The sequence below is a fragment of the Lupinus angustifolius genome, chromosome LG20 (assembly GCF_001865875.1).
Source record: "Lupinus angustifolius cultivar Tanjil chromosome LG20, LupAngTanjil_v1.0, whole genome shotgun sequence".
Lineage (NCBI taxonomy): Eukaryota > Viridiplantae > Streptophyta > Magnoliopsida > Fabales > Fabaceae > Lupinus > Lupinus angustifolius.
In genome coordinates, this window is record NC_032028.1 from 18,041,635 (window position 1) to 18,059,682 (window position 18,048).

General features: G+C 31.4%; 3 protein-coding genes across 3 annotated transcripts; 1 reads left to right on the forward strand and 2 right to left on the reverse strand.

Annotated features, from left to right (window-relative positions):
* On the forward strand, positions 5,166-8,293 carry LOC109335903 (hypersensitive-induced response protein 2). Its single transcript, XM_019572151.1, has 6 exons — positions 5,166-5,250; positions 6,052-6,249; positions 6,775-6,895; positions 7,083-7,174; positions 7,296-7,392; positions 7,761-8,293. The coding sequence occupies exons 2-6, from the start codon at positions 6,061-6,063 to the stop codon at positions 8,120-8,122; spliced, it is 861 nt and encodes a 286-aa protein (XP_019427696.1). The 5' UTR covers positions 5,166-5,250; positions 6,052-6,060; the 3' UTR covers positions 8,123-8,293.
* Positions 10,547-12,882, reverse strand: LOC109335904 (outer plastidial membrane protein porin-like). Its single transcript, XM_019572152.1, has 6 exons — positions 12,743-12,882; positions 12,580-12,647; positions 12,211-12,321; positions 11,637-11,723; positions 11,289-11,497; positions 10,547-11,076 (listed from the first exon to the last, which is right to left on the reverse strand). The coding sequence occupies exons 1-6, from the start codon at positions 12,789-12,791 to the stop codon at positions 10,770-10,772; spliced, it is 831 nt and encodes a 276-aa protein (XP_019427697.1). The 5' UTR covers positions 12,792-12,882; the 3' UTR covers positions 10,547-10,769.
* LOC109335902 (V-type proton ATPase subunit d1) lies at positions 14,296-17,492 on the reverse strand. The gene is made up of 10 exons (XM_019572150.1): positions 17,261-17,492; positions 17,044-17,164; positions 16,807-16,914; positions 16,606-16,708; positions 16,003-16,083; positions 15,828-15,913; positions 15,683-15,742; positions 15,535-15,583; positions 15,031-15,165; positions 14,296-14,704 (listed from the first exon to the last, which is right to left on the reverse strand). The coding sequence occupies exons 1-10, from the start codon at positions 17,439-17,441 to the stop codon at positions 14,573-14,575; spliced, it is 1,056 nt and encodes a 351-aa protein (XP_019427695.1). The 5' UTR covers positions 17,442-17,492; the 3' UTR covers positions 14,296-14,572.

Genomic DNA, 18,048 nt, shown 5'->3' on the forward strand with positions numbered 1-18,048 from the left:
TCATATGCACCGCAACAATTTAGCCTTTTCATGTGGAATCCTCTTGATTCTCATTACAAAGTTGCACTACAAGTTCTACGTTACCTCAAAGGCTCTTTTGATAAAGGGCTCTTCTTCTCGTCAACATCACCAATTCACTTTTCTACTTTCTCATATTCTAATTGGGCTTGTTGCCTTGACTCTAGAAAATCAATCGCCGAATTTTGTATCTTCATGGGCCCAACTCTGATCTCCTAGAAGACGGAGAAACATAACACAATAAGTAGATCATCATCTAAAGTTGAATATCGAGCTCTTGACAGTTTGGTTTGTGAACTTCAATGGCTCAAATACCTACTTGATGATCTTCATATTCCCTAATTGAATCCTATTTCTGTATATTGTGACAACAAATCTACAATCCACTTAGCACACAATCTCATGTTTCATGAATGCATAAAACATATCGAAATCGATTGTCATGCAGTTTGAGAGAAAATTCAACAAAAACTGGTTCATTTGCTTCCAACATCATCTTATTCTCAATTGGCAGATGTGTTTACAAAGCCTCTCCATGCCTTGGCTTTTAAGAATTTTGTTTCCAAGTTGGGTCTTTGTGGTATACATCGCTCAACTTGAGGGGGATGTTAGACATAAGATTTCATTTTGAAGCCATGAAACACTTCTTCCTTTCTCTCCTTTTGTTCCTTTTAGTTTTCTTCTTCTTTTAGTTGTAAGGGTAGTTTAGGAATATTGTTTTATTATAATGGTTTATTTGTCTTTTTACTTATTTTATTTTGGGGTTTTAGGGTAGTTTAGGGTGTGTTTGCTTTGGCCATTTTTTGTTTTCATTTTTAATGAATTTGGAAAATAAGTGTGAAAACATATTTGCCTTGTTGTTTTCATTTCGTATTTCAGAAAACATGACATTCATTTTCTAAAATTTTGAAAATGAAAAAATGTTATTTTCAACATTTAAAAAAATGAAGCAATGACATTTCATTGAATTTTTTTAAGATTTTTTTTACTTCATTTGTTCTATATCTTTTGATGTTTTAACATTTTTATATTATTCCAAAAATTTTGATGTATTGAAAACTCAATACACATTTATATTTTACTTTCCTATTATACCCTTATATATTACTCATCTTTTTATTACATGTTTCTTCATTTCTGTTTTTAATATATCATTCAAAGTGCATTACATATGATTATTTTAGTTAAATTTTATTGAATTTTTATATCATTTAAAAATTTCTTAAAGTATGTACACAATCTTAAACATCAAATGATGTTACTCTCTCACTTGATAAGTACTTCCAGACCACCATAGATCCTCATAATAGAATTTATTTATTTATCTCTCAATATAATAATTTTTTTCGTATCTCTTATGATGTTGTTGAAATAGTTCGACGATAAGTATGATAATATATGATTTTAGTATAAAAAATAACATCTCTTAAATTTATTGCAACCTTAATTAAATAATAGAGCATTTATATATTACTAATTTATGTTAGTTTTAATTTTTTTTCTGGCGAGTACTTGCAACTGCACGATACTCGTTATGACCTTCCACATGTTTTTGTGGTAACTAATGACATAGTCCACCTATTAAAGATGATTAATATATTGTTGACATAAAATCCGTTGAAAAAGAAAATGCAAATATAAGATATGATGACATCTGACGAAATCATTAATATTACCACTTTAGTTATTAAAATTTAGAATTGAACTAGTTATAAAGACAATTGTCATGGTTTATGAAGTTTACAATGAATGATTTTAAAAATGAAAATGATAATAACAAACATGTTTTCAAGAAATAAAAACATGAAAATGAAAACTGTTTTTTGAAAATGAAAATAGGAAATAAAAACAAAAAACATTTCTCAACACTAAACACACTCTTATTTCTGTTTTCACTGTTGGTTATTCTTTCTTCGTTTGGAAGCTTGTATATAAGTTCATGCCTTAAGTGCATATTTCATTCAATGAGGAAAGTCAGTAATATTCTCTTTCTCTCTACTTGCTATGTTTCTCTACTCGATACTAAGACAAGTAATTCAATTACAAAAAAAACAAAAATGTTATTTGTGGTCCACTCATTGTTACTATCAAAGTCTACTTAAACATAATGGCAAAGTTGGCAAGGACCCCACCCAATGCTGATTTTGTAATTTTATATACTTTTGTTAGCGTTGGAATCAATTTATATGCCATTACCCTTTGCCATTTTAGTTATATTTACAACTTTTTTCTGACCACGTCCCAAATAAGTAATCTTTCAATATATTTGATATATTTTTTAAGGGATATATTTAGTTTTGATATTACTTTAAGTGCAAGTGTTGACACACTTTACATCACTTTATCACATTATGTGCAACAAACTTGTGATTAACACATGAGATATCAAATTTGATCCTTCGTGCATATACCTTTATCTTCTCTAACAAACAAAAATTTCAACAAATGTTTTTTTGGGGAAATGACTCATATGACAACAAGGAAGCAATACACGACCAGGTCAAGTCCTCTGATGATACACCTTCATGTACTAGAGATTCCTCATGATGCATAGTTACATCAAATTATAGCGAACCAAGCTCTTGTAGCTACGACTCCTTATTAGGGTGTGGGCTGTACACACTACTTTGTGTATGGGCCCACGCTTATGGATTATCACTTCCGTGTTGAAATAATATTAGTCATTAATTTTAGGGAAATCTAATAGTTTATATATATTTATTAATTCAAATCATTATATTTCCCTATAATTGATAGCTAAGATATGAAGTAAGTTTTTTTAAATTACTCTTGGAGTAAATGGATCCTCTCCCAAATTTATATATGTGTTATACAAAATCTAATGATCTTATGTAACCAATAATATTTATTTTATCTATTTTAAAAAATATAGATACAATTAGCCGAATCTCGATTATTTATTTTATATATTTTCTTTACTATTTTGATTATTACTTTTTATCGACAATATTTTTTAAAATTTGAACTACATCAACCAAGGTTCCCTATATGAAGAGAACACACTTTTTTCCTTAGTCTCCATAATGTATATTAAAAATCGTAACAAAGCACTTAAAAAGTCATAGCAAATGAGTAGTTAAATATGGCTAAATCAAAAGAAAGACGTGGCTAAAAGTTAGCCACGATGATACTATGATTTAAGATGATTATAACAATGATTAATTAGTAAAGAAAAATTAGAAAAACATTAAAGATAGGTAGAATTCTAGTTGTCATTCCCAAATATATTTATCCCTATTCATATTGAAATAAATAAAAAAATAAAAAGTGCTTAACATGATTAAGTTATTGTTTAACATAGATTGGAAACATTAACAAGAATAGTATACTATGTCAAGATTTTAGAAGACTTATATAGATGAGGCCTACACTAGAATGATGTCTATGGTTAGAGTGCTATATATAACCTCCTACGTGGTGCAGCATGATCTGCACAATACAAACGACCCTTTCATGTAATAATCCAAACACGCCACTTAATTCTACTTTTTATTCTTTTAAGTCTTTTCACGATTTTATTTTAGAAAAAAATTATCTCATAAATGTATTTATAATAGGATAAAAAAAAGTAAAACATATTAAGGGTCACATGGAAAACTTTAGTGCTAGAGGACTAATGAGAGCATAACAAAATTAAAAGTTGAAGGAAAAAGAAATAAAAAATGTTTAAAAAACTAAAATCGAAAACAGAAAGAGCTTGAGGGATCACTTTTTTTTTCAAAACAAAGAGGATAGAGTTAGGAGATGTGGCTTCATTTACTATTAGACTTTTCTAAGAAAAAACCATAAAAGCTAAAAGACATAGACTTTCATGAATGATGGCCCCATTATCAAAGTCTTTGTTTGAGAATATTATATTAGGATAAAGGACCACTCACCATATTTACTATTTATAATATTAGGTCCAATTCACATTATCTCTATTAATTGTAATTTAATAGAAACAAAAGTTGGGTTAGAATTAATTAAAAAAGTGTAAACAAAACATATGGGTGTTAATAATCTAACTTTCATAAACATATTTTAGAAAGCTGTGTTATCACAAAAACTAATATACTCTATAAGATATATTATTTTTATTAGGTACTAATTTAGTTGAGCCAATGTCCGATTCACTTTTTTTATCATCAATTCCTTTTTTTATCATCAGAAAATATTAAGTTATTGCAAATTTAGTTCAATTTTTTTTATTGAGTAATGAAAACAAAATGATATATCTAAGAGGTTGTTGGTCTAGTGGTACAAAGTCATGCTAGAACTCTAGAATACTTAAAATGTTAAGAGTTTAATTTCTATGATCACTTGTTAGGAAGAATAGTCATGCATCCCAACAAAATTAATTTCTTATCCAAAAAACTGAGTGGTTCATTGATAGTGTAAAAAAAGAATGATATATAAAATTGAATACCTCCCTCACAACCTTTTCTTAGGATGACAAGACAATCTTTGACTATAAAAAATATGATTTTGATTTAAAAAAGTATATAACTATGCATCCATCCACTCAAAAATAATATGATTATACAAAATCATTCCTAATGCATCCTTCCTTAGTTAAACTGGTCATTTCTTTTACCAGCCCTACTAACTCCACTTGCTAGAATGCTTATTTTAAGATTAGTTGTTTATTAGTTTTTTCTTTCTTTAGGTATGTTTTGTTAAAAAAAACAATCGGTTCACATTAACTACACTTATTCATAGTGATAATTATGAACTACAAATTGATTAATTCCTTATCAAAAGAGCGAGAGAACACCATTGACAGTATCAAAAAGATTCTTCTACATTATAAGAAATGAGAATTTAGTAGAAAAATATATATGATTAAATAATCATCTATATTAATTAAGCAAAATCCACCATTTATATCAGTTAAAATATTAAGATAAGAATTTAATATAAATACAACAATAATATAAAGATTTATATGATCAATATATTATCTGTACAATTGACTATTTTTATTCAAGAGATAATAATTATTAAAAATAAATGGTGAATAATATAGTAATATTTAAAAAACTTTTATCATATCATTTTCTATTAAAGATAAAAGGTTGATTGTGTAATTATTATCTGTAGATATATATTAATTTGATTGGATAAAGATTAAAGTCTCTCCTTTGGTATATATATATAGAGCGTGTTTTTTCAATCCTTGCTTCTCATCTCTCTCAAGTCTCAACCCTTTTTTCTCTTTTCCTTTCAAAGGTGCAATTCTATCCTCTTTTATTGTTTCGCTTTTCTCAAAATTAACTATTTTTTCTTGAACTGCGTGCTTTCTGATGAAGGGTTTCGTTTTTTATTATAGATAAACTCCAATTTGTTTCAAAGTTTTAAACTTTGTGTCTCTTTTTTGTCATTCGATGAGCTTTTTGATGAAATCATGGATCCGAAGGTTTTACTAAAAGTTATTCACCTTTGATTGTTTTATAGTTTTTGGGGTTCTGTGTTTGTCTTTGTTATGCATAATTCTCAGGAAAACAAAGGAAGAAGATCAAGTAAGATAAATTATGTGCTATCTCTATGCACTATTTGGTTTAAAGATGTTAAATTTAAATATGTAATTTTAAAAAGTGATTTTTTTTCTTTTGATTACATAATTTAACTTAATTCTGCTGCTATAATGTTTGTCATATATTTCCATTTATCTGGGTCACATAGTTTCTCTCTATTTGGAGCATGTGAAAGGTTGGATGTTGAATAAATTCACATATAAAATTTTACTAGTGTGTTGTCAACTTGTCATAAATCAATATTTTATACACAAAACTTTTATCTTTGTTTAGTTTTGTTCCTTAACTTTTCTTAAACATGTCTCTTACTCTCATGAATGCTTGAAAATAAAACTTGGGGTTGTTTAAAATTTCTTCTTGGGTTATTCTTTTCACTTTCTTTTGTTTGGTAGCTATGATTCTTTTTGAATATTTACTCACGCTTTTTAAGTACATATATGACAGAGATTTGGATCAGTGTAATATAGTTTGATGAGTAGTGATATTCAATTTGCAGAATTGAAATATGGGTCAGGCACTTGGTTGTTATCAAGTTGATCAGTCAAATGTTGCAATCAAGGAACAATTTGGAAAATTTAATGATGTTTTGCAACCTGGATGTCACTGTTTGCCTTGGTGTCTTGGATACCAGATAGCTGGTGGTCTCTCACTTCGTGTGCAGCAACTTGATGTTAGATGTGAAACTAAAACTAAGGTATCTCATACTTTTTTTGTATCATGCTATGCTTCTGCATGTGAACTCAACTTGTTAATTGTATAGTGAGAACTGAGAAGGACTTGTGGGTTTCTTGTTAATATGATTTCTATTTCTAATTACTTCAAATGTTGAGAATGTTCTATGCTTAAAATTAGGCAATTTATATTGGGTTGGCATCATTAACAATTTGGAAAGAATTTTTTTGATTATTAGTGGTTATAATCGGTCTACATAATGAATATTTCCTGTAATTTGATGTTGAGGTGGATAGTATCTAATAAGTTTTGGATGCTCTTCTCTATTTCCCGACCCTGTTCCTTTTTTCTATAACAATTTGTTTCTTTGAATTTATGGATTTATTAAGTAAATTTCCTATCTGCTTCGGGTATTATCTGTTTTACTTCGAATTTTGATAAAAGATATTGTTAGAGTCATTTAATTTTGATTGTGAATACCGAGCTTACATTTCCTATTGATTTATTATGATCCCTTGATGGAGTTTGACTATCATTAACTTGTTAGGATAATGTCTTTGTCACCGTGGTTGCATCTGTACAATACCGAGCTGTGGCTGAGAAAGCATCTGATGCCTTCTATAGGCTCACCAATACAAGGGAACAGATTCAATCTTATGTTTTCGATGGTACGTGGAGTCACTGTTCTGCTTCATTCTATTTTAAAAATGCACCTGCAATTACACATGTGGTTGCCAATTGAGTATCATTTTACTTTTTTCGGTGCTGTATATTATAGCATAATCAATCATTGTATTTTATTTTTTTTGTTTGGCTTTTTTATTTATAAGATGCTAATATTTTGCATTTCTTCAGTTATCAGGGCTAGTGTGCCAAAGCTGGAGTTGGATTCTGTCTTTGAGCAAAAGAATGATATCGCAAAGTCTGTTGAAGATGAGCTTGAAAAGGTGTTTATTTCTGTACAATATTGTTTTATCCTTTTCTTCATCATATGAAATATTACCTTTCACTATCAGTTAAGTTTGTTATGGTCCATATTAATAATTTAATTCAATGTTAATGTCTTAGGCAATGTCTACTTATGGATATGAGATCGTCCAAACTCTCATTGTTGATATAGAGCCTGATGTTAATGTCAAGAGAGCAATGAATGAGATTAATGCAGGTAATATGCTAACAAAAATAGTTTACTATATGTCTGAATATATTTATGTTGCAATTTCCTGCTTCAACTTACTTTTAACTTGCATAAGTTTTATGTAGAAGCGCATTTGCATTATGGTTTGCTTTGTAGCTTTAAGCCTGTGAATTTTCAATCTTTTAAGCAAAAAATTCACACCTTCTCTTGTATAAGAAATCGGGGTTTATATCTTTTTCCTAATTTAATCATGGTGCTATTTGTATTGTGGTACTGCATTGGGACAAACATCTGTATCTTGCAGCATCTTGTTCTTCTAGGTGTTTCTTAGTTGTAAATTCTTGTTTCTTGCGATTGCGGTTATATCCTGATCCTTTTCACAATTTTCTCCACAGCTGCTAGAATGAGGTTGGCTGCGAACGAGAAGGCTGAAGCAGATAAAATCCTGCAGATCAAGAAAGCTGAAGGAGAGGCCGAGTCCAAATATCTGTCAGGACTCGGTATAGCTCGCCAACGCCAGGCCATCGTGGACGGGCTTAGGGACAGTGTGCTCGCATTCTCCTCGAATGTGCCCGGTACAAGTGCTAAAGATGTCATGGACATGGTGCTGGTGACTCAATACTTTGACACCATGAAGGAAATCGGGGCATCTTCGAAGTCGTCATCTGTGTTCATACCACATGGTCCGGGCGCAGTGAGGGACATTGCTGTGCAGATTCGGGATGGTCTCCTTCAGGCCAATGCTTTCCAGACTTGAAATTAATCTCCCCTGGATCTGTATATAATATAATTGTGGGTTTTCTGGTGAATTGTTTATTCTAGATTAGGGTAAAATACTTTCTTTGCATTGAATGCTTGTTTTTCCTCTTCATATTATAGTGATGAGATGAGTGTGAGATAGTTTTATAATATTAAAAAGTACTAATTTGCAACTATGTTTGTTTATCCAAGAGGATAACCTTAATGTCACGTTTCTAATATGTTAATGTTATTTAAGGTTTGATATAAGAGTTATTTTTCAAAAAAAATGCTTGCCTTTAAAAAAATATAGCCTTAATTCTCGTTTTCTTGTTCTTGTTTTATGCAGTTTTAAAATGCTTGTTTACAATAGAAGATAATTAGTAAATGAATGATAAAAATAAGTAACTTCGAATGTGTCAAATATGATTCTCAAAATTTAGTTTGATATTCAAACAATGAAACCTAGTTATTATTATTTCACTCATTGATTCACTTTTCTTGGCCTTCTGAAGTTGTAACTTACTTTTAAATTGAAGCAGTATGCATGTCGTTTGATAATTTTAACACCACATTTTAGATGGAAATTAGTTGAGTCTAACTCCACTCAAATCGTTAAGAAGTGGTTCAATTTGGGTTTTGAACCGAGTTAAATTTAAAAACTATTTTCTTTAAAATTGACTAATTTGAAGTTTATAAACTTTCTAGTAAGTTAATAAACTTAAATTTATATAGTTCATTAGCTCTGAATGATACATGCATGTATCTATATAAGCCAAAACTTGAAATAACTTCCTTCATGGTGTAATTTTCATTTCCTATATTGCTCTTAACATCATTTAATTTTTACAAAAAACTATATAATTATAAGCATCTACCACCAATACATTAATTAACCACATATCTCACATTAAATTAAACATTATCATAAACACACAAAAATATAATATAAAGTACACGTGAACACAACAAATATATTTTAATGCACAAAAATGAAATATATAAAAATTGAATATGTAGTATCACACAATATTCACCGACAGACACGAAGTACCTGTAGACACTACTAGTATATATAAAGAGAAATGTGATTTTAAATGATTTATATGGAAATATTAATTTTAATATATATATATATATATAATAATATTATTATTATTATAAAAAAATTAAAATGTATATATATAATGCATATATTTATTTATGGGAGTTAAGTGATTCATGTCTAAATTATAAATTGGTCTGGTCAAATTCAACTGAAAATCTTAAATACAAATCAAACACCAAATTGGATCGTTACACTATATACATAAATAAAAAATACATGTGTATTTAATATATATAAAATTAAAAAAAATCATATACATATATAATCGACTCAGCTGATATATCTAATAAAATTGAATTATAACTTTTGGTTGGTTGGTGAACCAAGTCCATCAACAGTTTAAAACAAATGTCTAAAGTTTGTTGGATTGATTTGTACCTATATTTTCAATTATTCCATCTTTTTTCACATCAAATTTATTCTCCATAGACAATATTGATAGCGATAAACACAATTGACTTATCTTAGTTATCATTTAGTGCAGGTACTATGATTACATATATGAATAAGGCCATTCGGACGTGGTAAGAATTTCACCTCCCACAAAAACAATTAAATAATAAAGTTGCAGTCTAGTATTATCTTTAATTGTTTAAAGTGTGTTTGTGTTATGTAGTGTTAATAAATCTATAACAAATATATTAAAAACTAGTAAACTATATAGTTTTGACTAAGTCCTCATATCTCATGTTCCAAGATTCTTAGGATAGAATGTGTTTCTGTCTTTAAATACTTTCTCAAACAATTGACGTAAAACAAATAAAAGTGGATATTAAATTCTTAAGGGTGATACTCATTTATAATATCCAAAGATATATTAGTTTAAATAATGTCTTATAAGATGGGTGAAAGCAGGAAACGTGGAAACTAAGTAACAATCCTAAGAATTGAACACTTCAATGCTGAGATGATTCTATGTTTGTAGCTATTTGTACCTATTGATTTAGCCACCATTGTCTTGCATCTTTATGTACATTTAAATCTACCACTAACTCCACAGCCTCATTTGAAAAATACAGCAAGAGATAAATAAAGATATAGAATTTAATGATACTCTATTTTATTTTCCAAATCAAGATGTTGGTGTTGATTTACGGTGTTCACATAACATTGCCCTAATCAATATTAGAGAAGGCAAAATAAAAAATGCATCTTTATAGTTGTAGATAAAAACTTGTAAACTGAGAATGAAAACAAACCAAACACACCCTAGAGTCATGACATGCAAGATCAGATAAAGAGTAATAAAGGGGATAGCTGAAAACAAGAATTAGATCAGAAGGTATAACATCTAGCCAATGAAAACTTCATTAATATCAATTCCTAGATCAAAGAGACTTGCAAAAAGGCTAAGAGGGATTTATGGTAATAATGGTTTTTTGTAGAAATGATCTATTACTTATTTTACATCCTTCAAATTGCTCAAAATGAAATAACATAACAACACCATGAGTAATAATTCTGTCCAAGAGAACCAGCCTCAAGAAAATAATTCAGAATCTGACCAAACAGCTATGTTATTTCTACACTCTACTGCTTGAACCACTCAAAAAATTCATCAAGGTTTGAGAGCCAAACTCAATCCAACCTTAGCACTCTTTTCAATTGCCTTGGTGTCAACCTCACCCGAAATGGTGAAGAATGACTTGGGGCGCCACTCGTGCTGGATGAGAGCATTCGCCTTGCCGAAGTTGTTGACACGAGCCTTCACTGTGGTCAATGGATCCAAAGCATGCTGGGTTCCAAGGGTGAGGGTGTTCTCATTGGTTGAGAACCTGTGAGTCACCTCGGCACCAACAGCGGTGTTGGTCAAGGGGCTGACTAGATGAAAGTATGAAGCAATCAAGGCATCACCTTTGTCATTCCTGCATACAAGAATCCGTCAAATCACAGCATATCAATCAGTTCAAACCTAGAATGCACCAATACGGCACAGGACAAGAATAAATGGAAACAACATATTTAAAAATTATAGGGGACATGATACGGTTATGGTACAAGGTCAATTAGTATAAGATTAACATAGAAGTACAAATTGTGAATTAAAGAGAAATAATACTTTAAAATAGGTACTCACACAGTCAATGAGGCAACCAAGTCATCCTTGGTGAAGTTCAACCCAGCATTGAGTGTTTTTAGCTCCCCGACTTTGGTGTCAAATGAAACATCAGCACCAAGACCAAGTGTATTGCTCCCGACAACACCAGAGAAGTTGACAACTGGGTTTGCAGTCAACCCAACACTGGTTCTAATTCCAGCATAGTCATGAAGGTACTGAAGTTCCACCTGTTTCACAAAACAGACAACAAAATTCACAGCTAATGTAAGTTTATACGGTTTCCATGAGGTTAATTTCTAAACTTTAGTAAATATGCTTTCATGTGAAGATTCAAAGCTTCTCATACAAAACGATTGACTATCTTACCTTTCCAGACCTTTGATCAGGAACTTTGAAGTTAAAGATGGCCTTGAGCCCAGGAGCTGGCTCGTTAACAGTGACGGTTGTGAAGACCTGAAATGCATAACATAAAGAAATTCGGTGAAATAGTATAATAGAGTAGGTTTGAGAAAGAAGATAAAAGTAAATCAACATTAACAGCAACGAACAAATTTGGTTGCTCAATATCAATTTTCAATCACCGAAAAATGCATCAATGTAAGCTGCACACAGTACTGACGTCAAATAAAAAGAATACACAGGCTAAGATGGACAAAGCTAACAGGTACACTTTTGAGTGATTGATCTGGACGGTGGAAACTTTTGAGATTAGTTAAACTTGATTACTCAAAAATATTATTTAAAAAACACATCACATTATTTGAAGATAAACCAGCAAATGGAAATCTACTGAAAACCCAGCTAGCAAGGGTTAGTAAAACACATAACACATATCAATCACCAAAATATAATATTCACAAGACTTATAAATCATAAACCAGACAGGACATAGTCAGAGCAACAAAATATTCCTAGAAAAAATAATGAAATCTCAACTCACATTGGAATTAGTGTCAACTTTGACATCAGTGGTGATGTTCTTGTTCTTCAACTGGGTGTTAACATCAGCAACAAAAAGGTCACCTTTCCTTGTCCCTGAAGATGTTATGGCCTGAAACAACATTATCATAAGAGAAAAAAACATATGAAAATGTAACACAATAAGATTCATTTTTTATCTACACCTACAATCAACTCAAATAACACAAATATCACATTTGAAACTCAGAACATAATATTACTATCAATATTATGATTATTGTGATCATTTTGAACATTAATATCGACCTACTTACACCAATAACAAAATTGAATGAAATTGTTCAATCAGAACTCAAAATGCAAAACCTAAAAATAAAAATAAACTCACAACTCCGGTGGGAGAGTAGGTGGTAATGGTAAACTTCTGGTCACTGTTGTAATCCTTGAACAAGAGATCTACAATAATTAACAAAATAAAAAATCAAAATAAATTTAAAAAATTAGAAAAACTAGAAGAACAAAACACAGAAGAAAAGTGATAGAGTGAAAACCTCTGGCTTTTTTGCCGATGTCAGAGTATTGACCAGGACCCTTAGCCATGAAAAGAGAATGGAGATATCAAAGTTCAATTTTTGAGCAAGATTGAGTGAGTGAGTGATTGATCTAGACGGTGGAAAAAAATAACCTTTGGGGATATATAAATAACTCTGCAAACCCTAATTTGAGACATGTTTTTTTAATTTTAATTTTTTATTCTTTCGCATGCAATGGATGTGGATCGTTGGATCTAGTAATGGAATTGGGGTTTGGATAGTTGTGACCGTCGGATTCATAACTTCATAACTTTATAAATTTACTAATCACCTTACGATTTATCATTGAAATGTGATATTATCTATTAGAGAAGAAGATACACAGGCCTTAGGAATAGTCTAGAAGACCTGTGTAATTATGAATGGAGCTGAAATAAGGATTAGGTACATATCTACGAATAGAGCTCGAATGAAGGCCAGGTACATTGGAAGAGGATAAGTTAATTATTAGTTATTAGATTATGAATACTACATTTGATTGTTGTGTTGTTTAATGAGTTTAGGTAGTTTTCAAACGTTGATGATCGGAGAAATGAAGAGATTAACAAAAAAGTGATTGGGCCCAATAAATTTCAGACCAGTCTAAAAATTGCATAATCTGTAAAAAAGACAAGTTCAGGCTATGTTCGACTTAGAGTGTTTCAGGTTAAGGCATGGCGCAGAGTCATGAGTTAAAGATGTGGCGGGAAACAATTTGAGTCCAATCTTACTCACTTCCTGATGCATATAAATTTATCTAGCATCTTTTCAGTCTCCATTTTATTGTTGGTAGGTGCATGTGGAAAAGTTTGTAATCCTAATATCTAAATAGTATATTGATAGTTGCTCAACTCTCCAGGGAATGTAAACATAATTGACTGAACTTGATTAATAAATTCTCTTTTCTTCTTATTCTTTTTTGTCATTTATTTGATTGTTTGTGACCAATTGTACAGATATCACTTTCACTGCATCAATAGATATATTTATTACCATACTTTAATTCTTTCCATCTTTCTCTATTTTCTTTCTATTGACAACTCAAGCCATAAGATTATAACATTTGCTTGGTGGTGGTTGTAATTTTCGTCTAATTGATGATGGTCGTCATCAAATTGGTGGTGCCATATGTGGTGACGGCGGTAGTGATGATTTGAGTTGTGGTGATTAGTGTGGAGGTGACGATGATGTTGATGCAGTAGTAATGTTGGCAAGTAAAGGACTATGGTTTACAAGAGGATTAAACTTTCTTCTATCGTTAGTCCTTTAACCAGCAATGCTGTTGACAGAAAAAAAGCAACCCAGCTCCGGCCAATGAGTTCCAGAGAGGGTAGATATACACAATCTTACTCTCACAAAGGAATAGACTATTTTCAGAATTTGGACACGATACCAATATTATAGTTGCACAAGGCCCACTCACCACCCCTTTAAAAAATCCAACAATTCACTCTCAGTGGAACTGGATCCACAATCATCTTACTAAAAGTCAAACGCCTTATTATCAGTGTAAAATAAATAGGAAAAAGGAGTAGCATGCAAGACCCACCTATCAAGTTTATTTCATATTGCTATTAAACATCATCATACAAATAATTGGACATCTTCAAGATTCAACACATTGAATGAAATTTGAAAACAAAAATCTTCCCTAAAGAGTCCAGAAGATTTCACAAAAGCACAAGATTTAACACAATTTTGTAAATAGTGAAGGTTGACCCATTGACAACTCACAAGGGCAAATGGATAAAGATTTATAGACAATCATCCATGAAAACATAGAAATTCTAGTGAGGTGTAATAATCATACTAAAATATGAGGACCACACTGTCATGAACTCTAGACTTCTGGTTCTGTGCCACACATTCTGAAATCCACATTAGGTTCCTGATCTCCTGCTCCCTTAGCCTCATGTATGCAAAGAATACAGCATAATGGAACTGCAAAATAGAGCATCATGGTAATGAATGGCACATATCTAGCCAAAGAACGAAAACTATTTTGAAGAAGCAAACAATCTTTTGACAATTTGGCTCTTCCATTTTGATGGTCATGACATGATAAAGATGGATCGAGCTGTCATTCCTAATAATACTATTGACACTACTCCGTATTAACGGATGAACATTTTAGGTTTTTATTTCACAAAATAACCATTGGTTAACGAGGAGTATGAATAGGCACTTTGGAGTGCAAATAGTCTTACTGTTTAACTATTTACTAGAATGAGAAATAAATAATACACTGAAAACTGTAAAATATAAACCTGTTGCTCAAACGCCAAGCAAAGCCTCTTCACCTCCTCTTCATAGAATGCCTTGTCAAGCATCTGGCTCTCTCCATATGATAACTTAGCAAAAATAGATTGGTACGGGGGATATTTTTCCATAGCAGCACGGACCTACATGAGCAATCAAATAAGAGATTTAAGGACCAAACATCAATATAAACGTCTGAGCAAAACATGCAATCATCTGTCACTGGAACAAACATCCAACGTATTAAAAACTTAAAGTCAGACAACTCAACGATGCTTAAATCAATGGCATGAAAAAACCCAAAAGGATCAAAACTTCCTTTAGCATGAACAATTAGACATTAACTCTGGCGATATAGTAAAGTGAGTAGCCACTAAAAGTAAGTCAACCATTCCGACAAAAACTCGATATATCAGGCCCCGAGAAACACACTAAACTGATAGAGGGTAATACCTAGTATCCACCAATGAAACAACTTAAAACATCACACGCAACTGAGATACAAATCATACCTGATCAATGTCCTCGCAAACAGCAAGTTCCTCATGTCCATAGGGATAACTGTGTATAATAAGTCAACAATTACCATAAGAAGTGGTCAAAAGCAGCATGTCAGTTTTTTTACTTAAAAAGTATAGATAATGAAGTAAGAGCGCTTACAGTAAACCAAAATTAGAGTACAGCTTTCTACGATCATCTCTAGTGAGCTCGGTACCAATGCTGCAAAAAGTGAAAACCAACAACGTCATTAACGCAAGTTTTAGAAAAACAAGAGATACACAGAGCCTTCTTTGATTCATGATACCTGTTTATTGAAATATTCACAGCCCTTCTATCAGCCTCAAAGGCTAGAAGGTCAGACATGATCTCAGCGGTAGCACCACCAAGTTTCTATTAGGGATAATGTTGAAATCAGTGAAACCAAAAAAAGGAGAGAGAATATAAAGCCAGGGGAGGAAAAAAGGCCTCAGATCTTTTACCTGACAAAATCGGTAAAAATCTTCAAGGTATGCCTTGTAAAGAGTATTCCTCATTATTTCTATGTTCATGTCATCCAAGTCCTAGAATAACAAAGAAGAGATTGGTATAAGATCAATGTAAGACAGTATGATGAGCATATATCTAAGCAATTGACGAATACCACAAGAATATGAGGCTAAAGTGATGAAATCATAAAGCAATACAGTCAGAAGTTAAAATGCTATGAAAGTATTGTTTTCATTGTATATATAATAATCCAGAAAAAGTAAAAGCAGGAAGTCTGTGTCCAACACTTGCCAACAGTTAGTTGCCTTTAATTTCTTCATAATCTTAGATTGCAATCTCTCAGTCATCAAAATCTATTGAATATAGTTTAGAGAATGTAGAAATATTTTCTGTTTACAACTTTAAGTGCTCTACTTGTGGGGGTCGTATACTTGCTCTACTTGCGGGGGTCGTATACTTGGTCACACTAAGTGGGAGCGTCGTATACTTGGTCACACTTCTTTTAGCACTATACAAAACAGACTGATTACGGTCTTATGAACTTGAAATCTGTGAAGACAATTAAGGTGAAGAAAATTTCCAGTTAGGAGATTTACCTCTGATGTAATGCACTCAGAGAAGTATGGAGCGAGAGGAGTGTCAACAAGTACCAGCCTGTAAAGCTCCCGCATATTCTGAGCAACTGCCAGTGTGGCAATACTGAGGAGGAAAGAAACAAAAAAGACTAAAAAACTACCTACTTATAAATCAACATATTTAATTAACACTATCTAAAATATTTACTACGATATATATACCTATCAAACATGCCCAGTGGATGGCATTTTTCTAGCAGTTCTTGGACATCCCTCTCATGCAAGGTTCCAGTAACAATCAAAACAACATTGTCTATCATGTGACCATATCTGCAATATAAACAAGAGTAAATTACAAGAGAACAAAATCATATATATCCAAAGATCCAATCTGAAATCATGAAATTGTATTTGAATGAATCATAATAAATTAAACAAAATTGAAATTGGAAAACATACGTAATGTACTGAAGGAACGTGGATAAGGGTTCGGTGGCTTGGCACAGCATATGATTGTAATCATCAACAAGCTTCAGTGTGCATTTCTCAACAATTGTAGTTGTATGCAATGGTGAAGGTTCTTCAATTACGAATACAAATCAATTATTCATCATCAGCATCAAATTAAATCGAACGATAATATAAAATGAATAAAGGAAAACGCAACGAAACGCACCGTTTTGGAGGTAAGAGCCGTAATCGGTGGCGGAGAGATGCATCTTGATGTCGTCAAGGGATTCACATTGGCAGAGGTTGTTGTAGTCGGCGGTGGTGAGGAGTCCGGCACGGTGGCCGCGGACGATGGCCTCTAAGTAACCGCCGTGGATGTTGAACGTCATAGCTTCGAACCCGTACATCTTTTTCCCCTTTAGATCTTGTGTGCGTTCAATCAAAATGAAATTAAGAAGAATGCAGTTTGTGTTATTTAATATTTATGTGTTTATTTTAAGGCATTTAATTAATCTTAACTAAAACCGGCTCAAATAACATTTGCTTGATTTTAGCACCTCATCATAGTATTTTATTTTATTTTTGGATTTCTTTTTAAAAAAAATATCATGCTTAAATTCAAATCTAAATATCATGCTTAAATTCAAATCTAAATATCATGCTTAAATTATACTTAAATGATTAATTCTAATTTTATGATATTAATTCATGTGAACAACATTTGTTAGAAGGGATAAACATTAATCTCAAAAGAGATTAGTTCGTTGCCCATAAGCTGAGAGAATATCTTTGGTAACACAGGAAAAGACAATTATCTGATTTTTTTATAAATCTTATACATAATTTTTTATAAGTAAAATGATTGATATCATAAAAGTTGTAAACTCCTTAAATTAAAAACTTAAATGAAAGTAAATAAGGCACATTAGATATTAAACAAATTTTATACTACCACACTAAATCTCATATACTATGTTAAGTTTATTAACAATATATCAAGTTTCCACTCTATTC

What these genes read in the sequence shown, in the direction of transcription:
- LOC109335903 (XM_019572151.1), top strand. Translation starts at nt 6,061, where the DNA reads ATGGGTCAGGCACTTGGTTGTTATCAAGTTGATCAGTCAAATGTTGCA. An exon ending in GATGTGAAACTAAAACTAAG is followed by an intron (nt 6,250 to 6,774) that starts GTATCTCATACT and finishes TTAACTTGTTAG; the next exon opens with GATAATGTCTTTGTCACCGT. An exon ending in TTGAAGATGAGCTTGAAAAG is followed by an intron (nt 7,175 to 7,295) that starts GTGTTTATTTCT and finishes TTAATGTCTTAG; the next exon opens with GCAATGTCTACTTATGGATA.
- LOC109335904 (XM_019572152.1), bottom strand. Translation starts at nt 12,791, where the DNA reads ATGGCTAAGGGTCCTGGTCAATACTCTGACATCGGCAAAAAAGCCAGA. An exon ending in CATCGGCAAAAAAGCCAGAG is followed by an intron (nt 12,648 to 12,742) that starts GTTTTCACTCTA and finishes TAATTATTGTAG; the next exon opens with ATCTCTTGTTCAAGGATTAC. An exon ending in CTGATCAAAGGTCTGGAAAG is followed by an intron (nt 11,498 to 11,636) that starts GTAAGATAGTCA and finishes TTTGTGAAACAG; the next exon opens with GTGGAACTTCAGTACCTTCA.
- LOC109335902 (XM_019572150.1), bottom strand. Translation starts at nt 17,441, where the DNA reads ATGTACGGGTTCGAAGCTATGACGTTCAACATCCACGGCGGTTACTTA. An exon ending in TACTCTAATTTTGGTTTACT is followed by an intron (nt 15,584 to 15,682) that starts GTAAGCGCTCTT and finishes TATTATACACAG; the next exon opens with TTATCCCTATGGACATGAGG. An exon ending in GCTTGGCGTTTGAGCAACAG is followed by an intron (nt 14,705 to 15,030) that starts GTTTATATTTTA and finishes TCTATTTTGCAG; the next exon opens with TTCCATTATGCTGTATTCTT.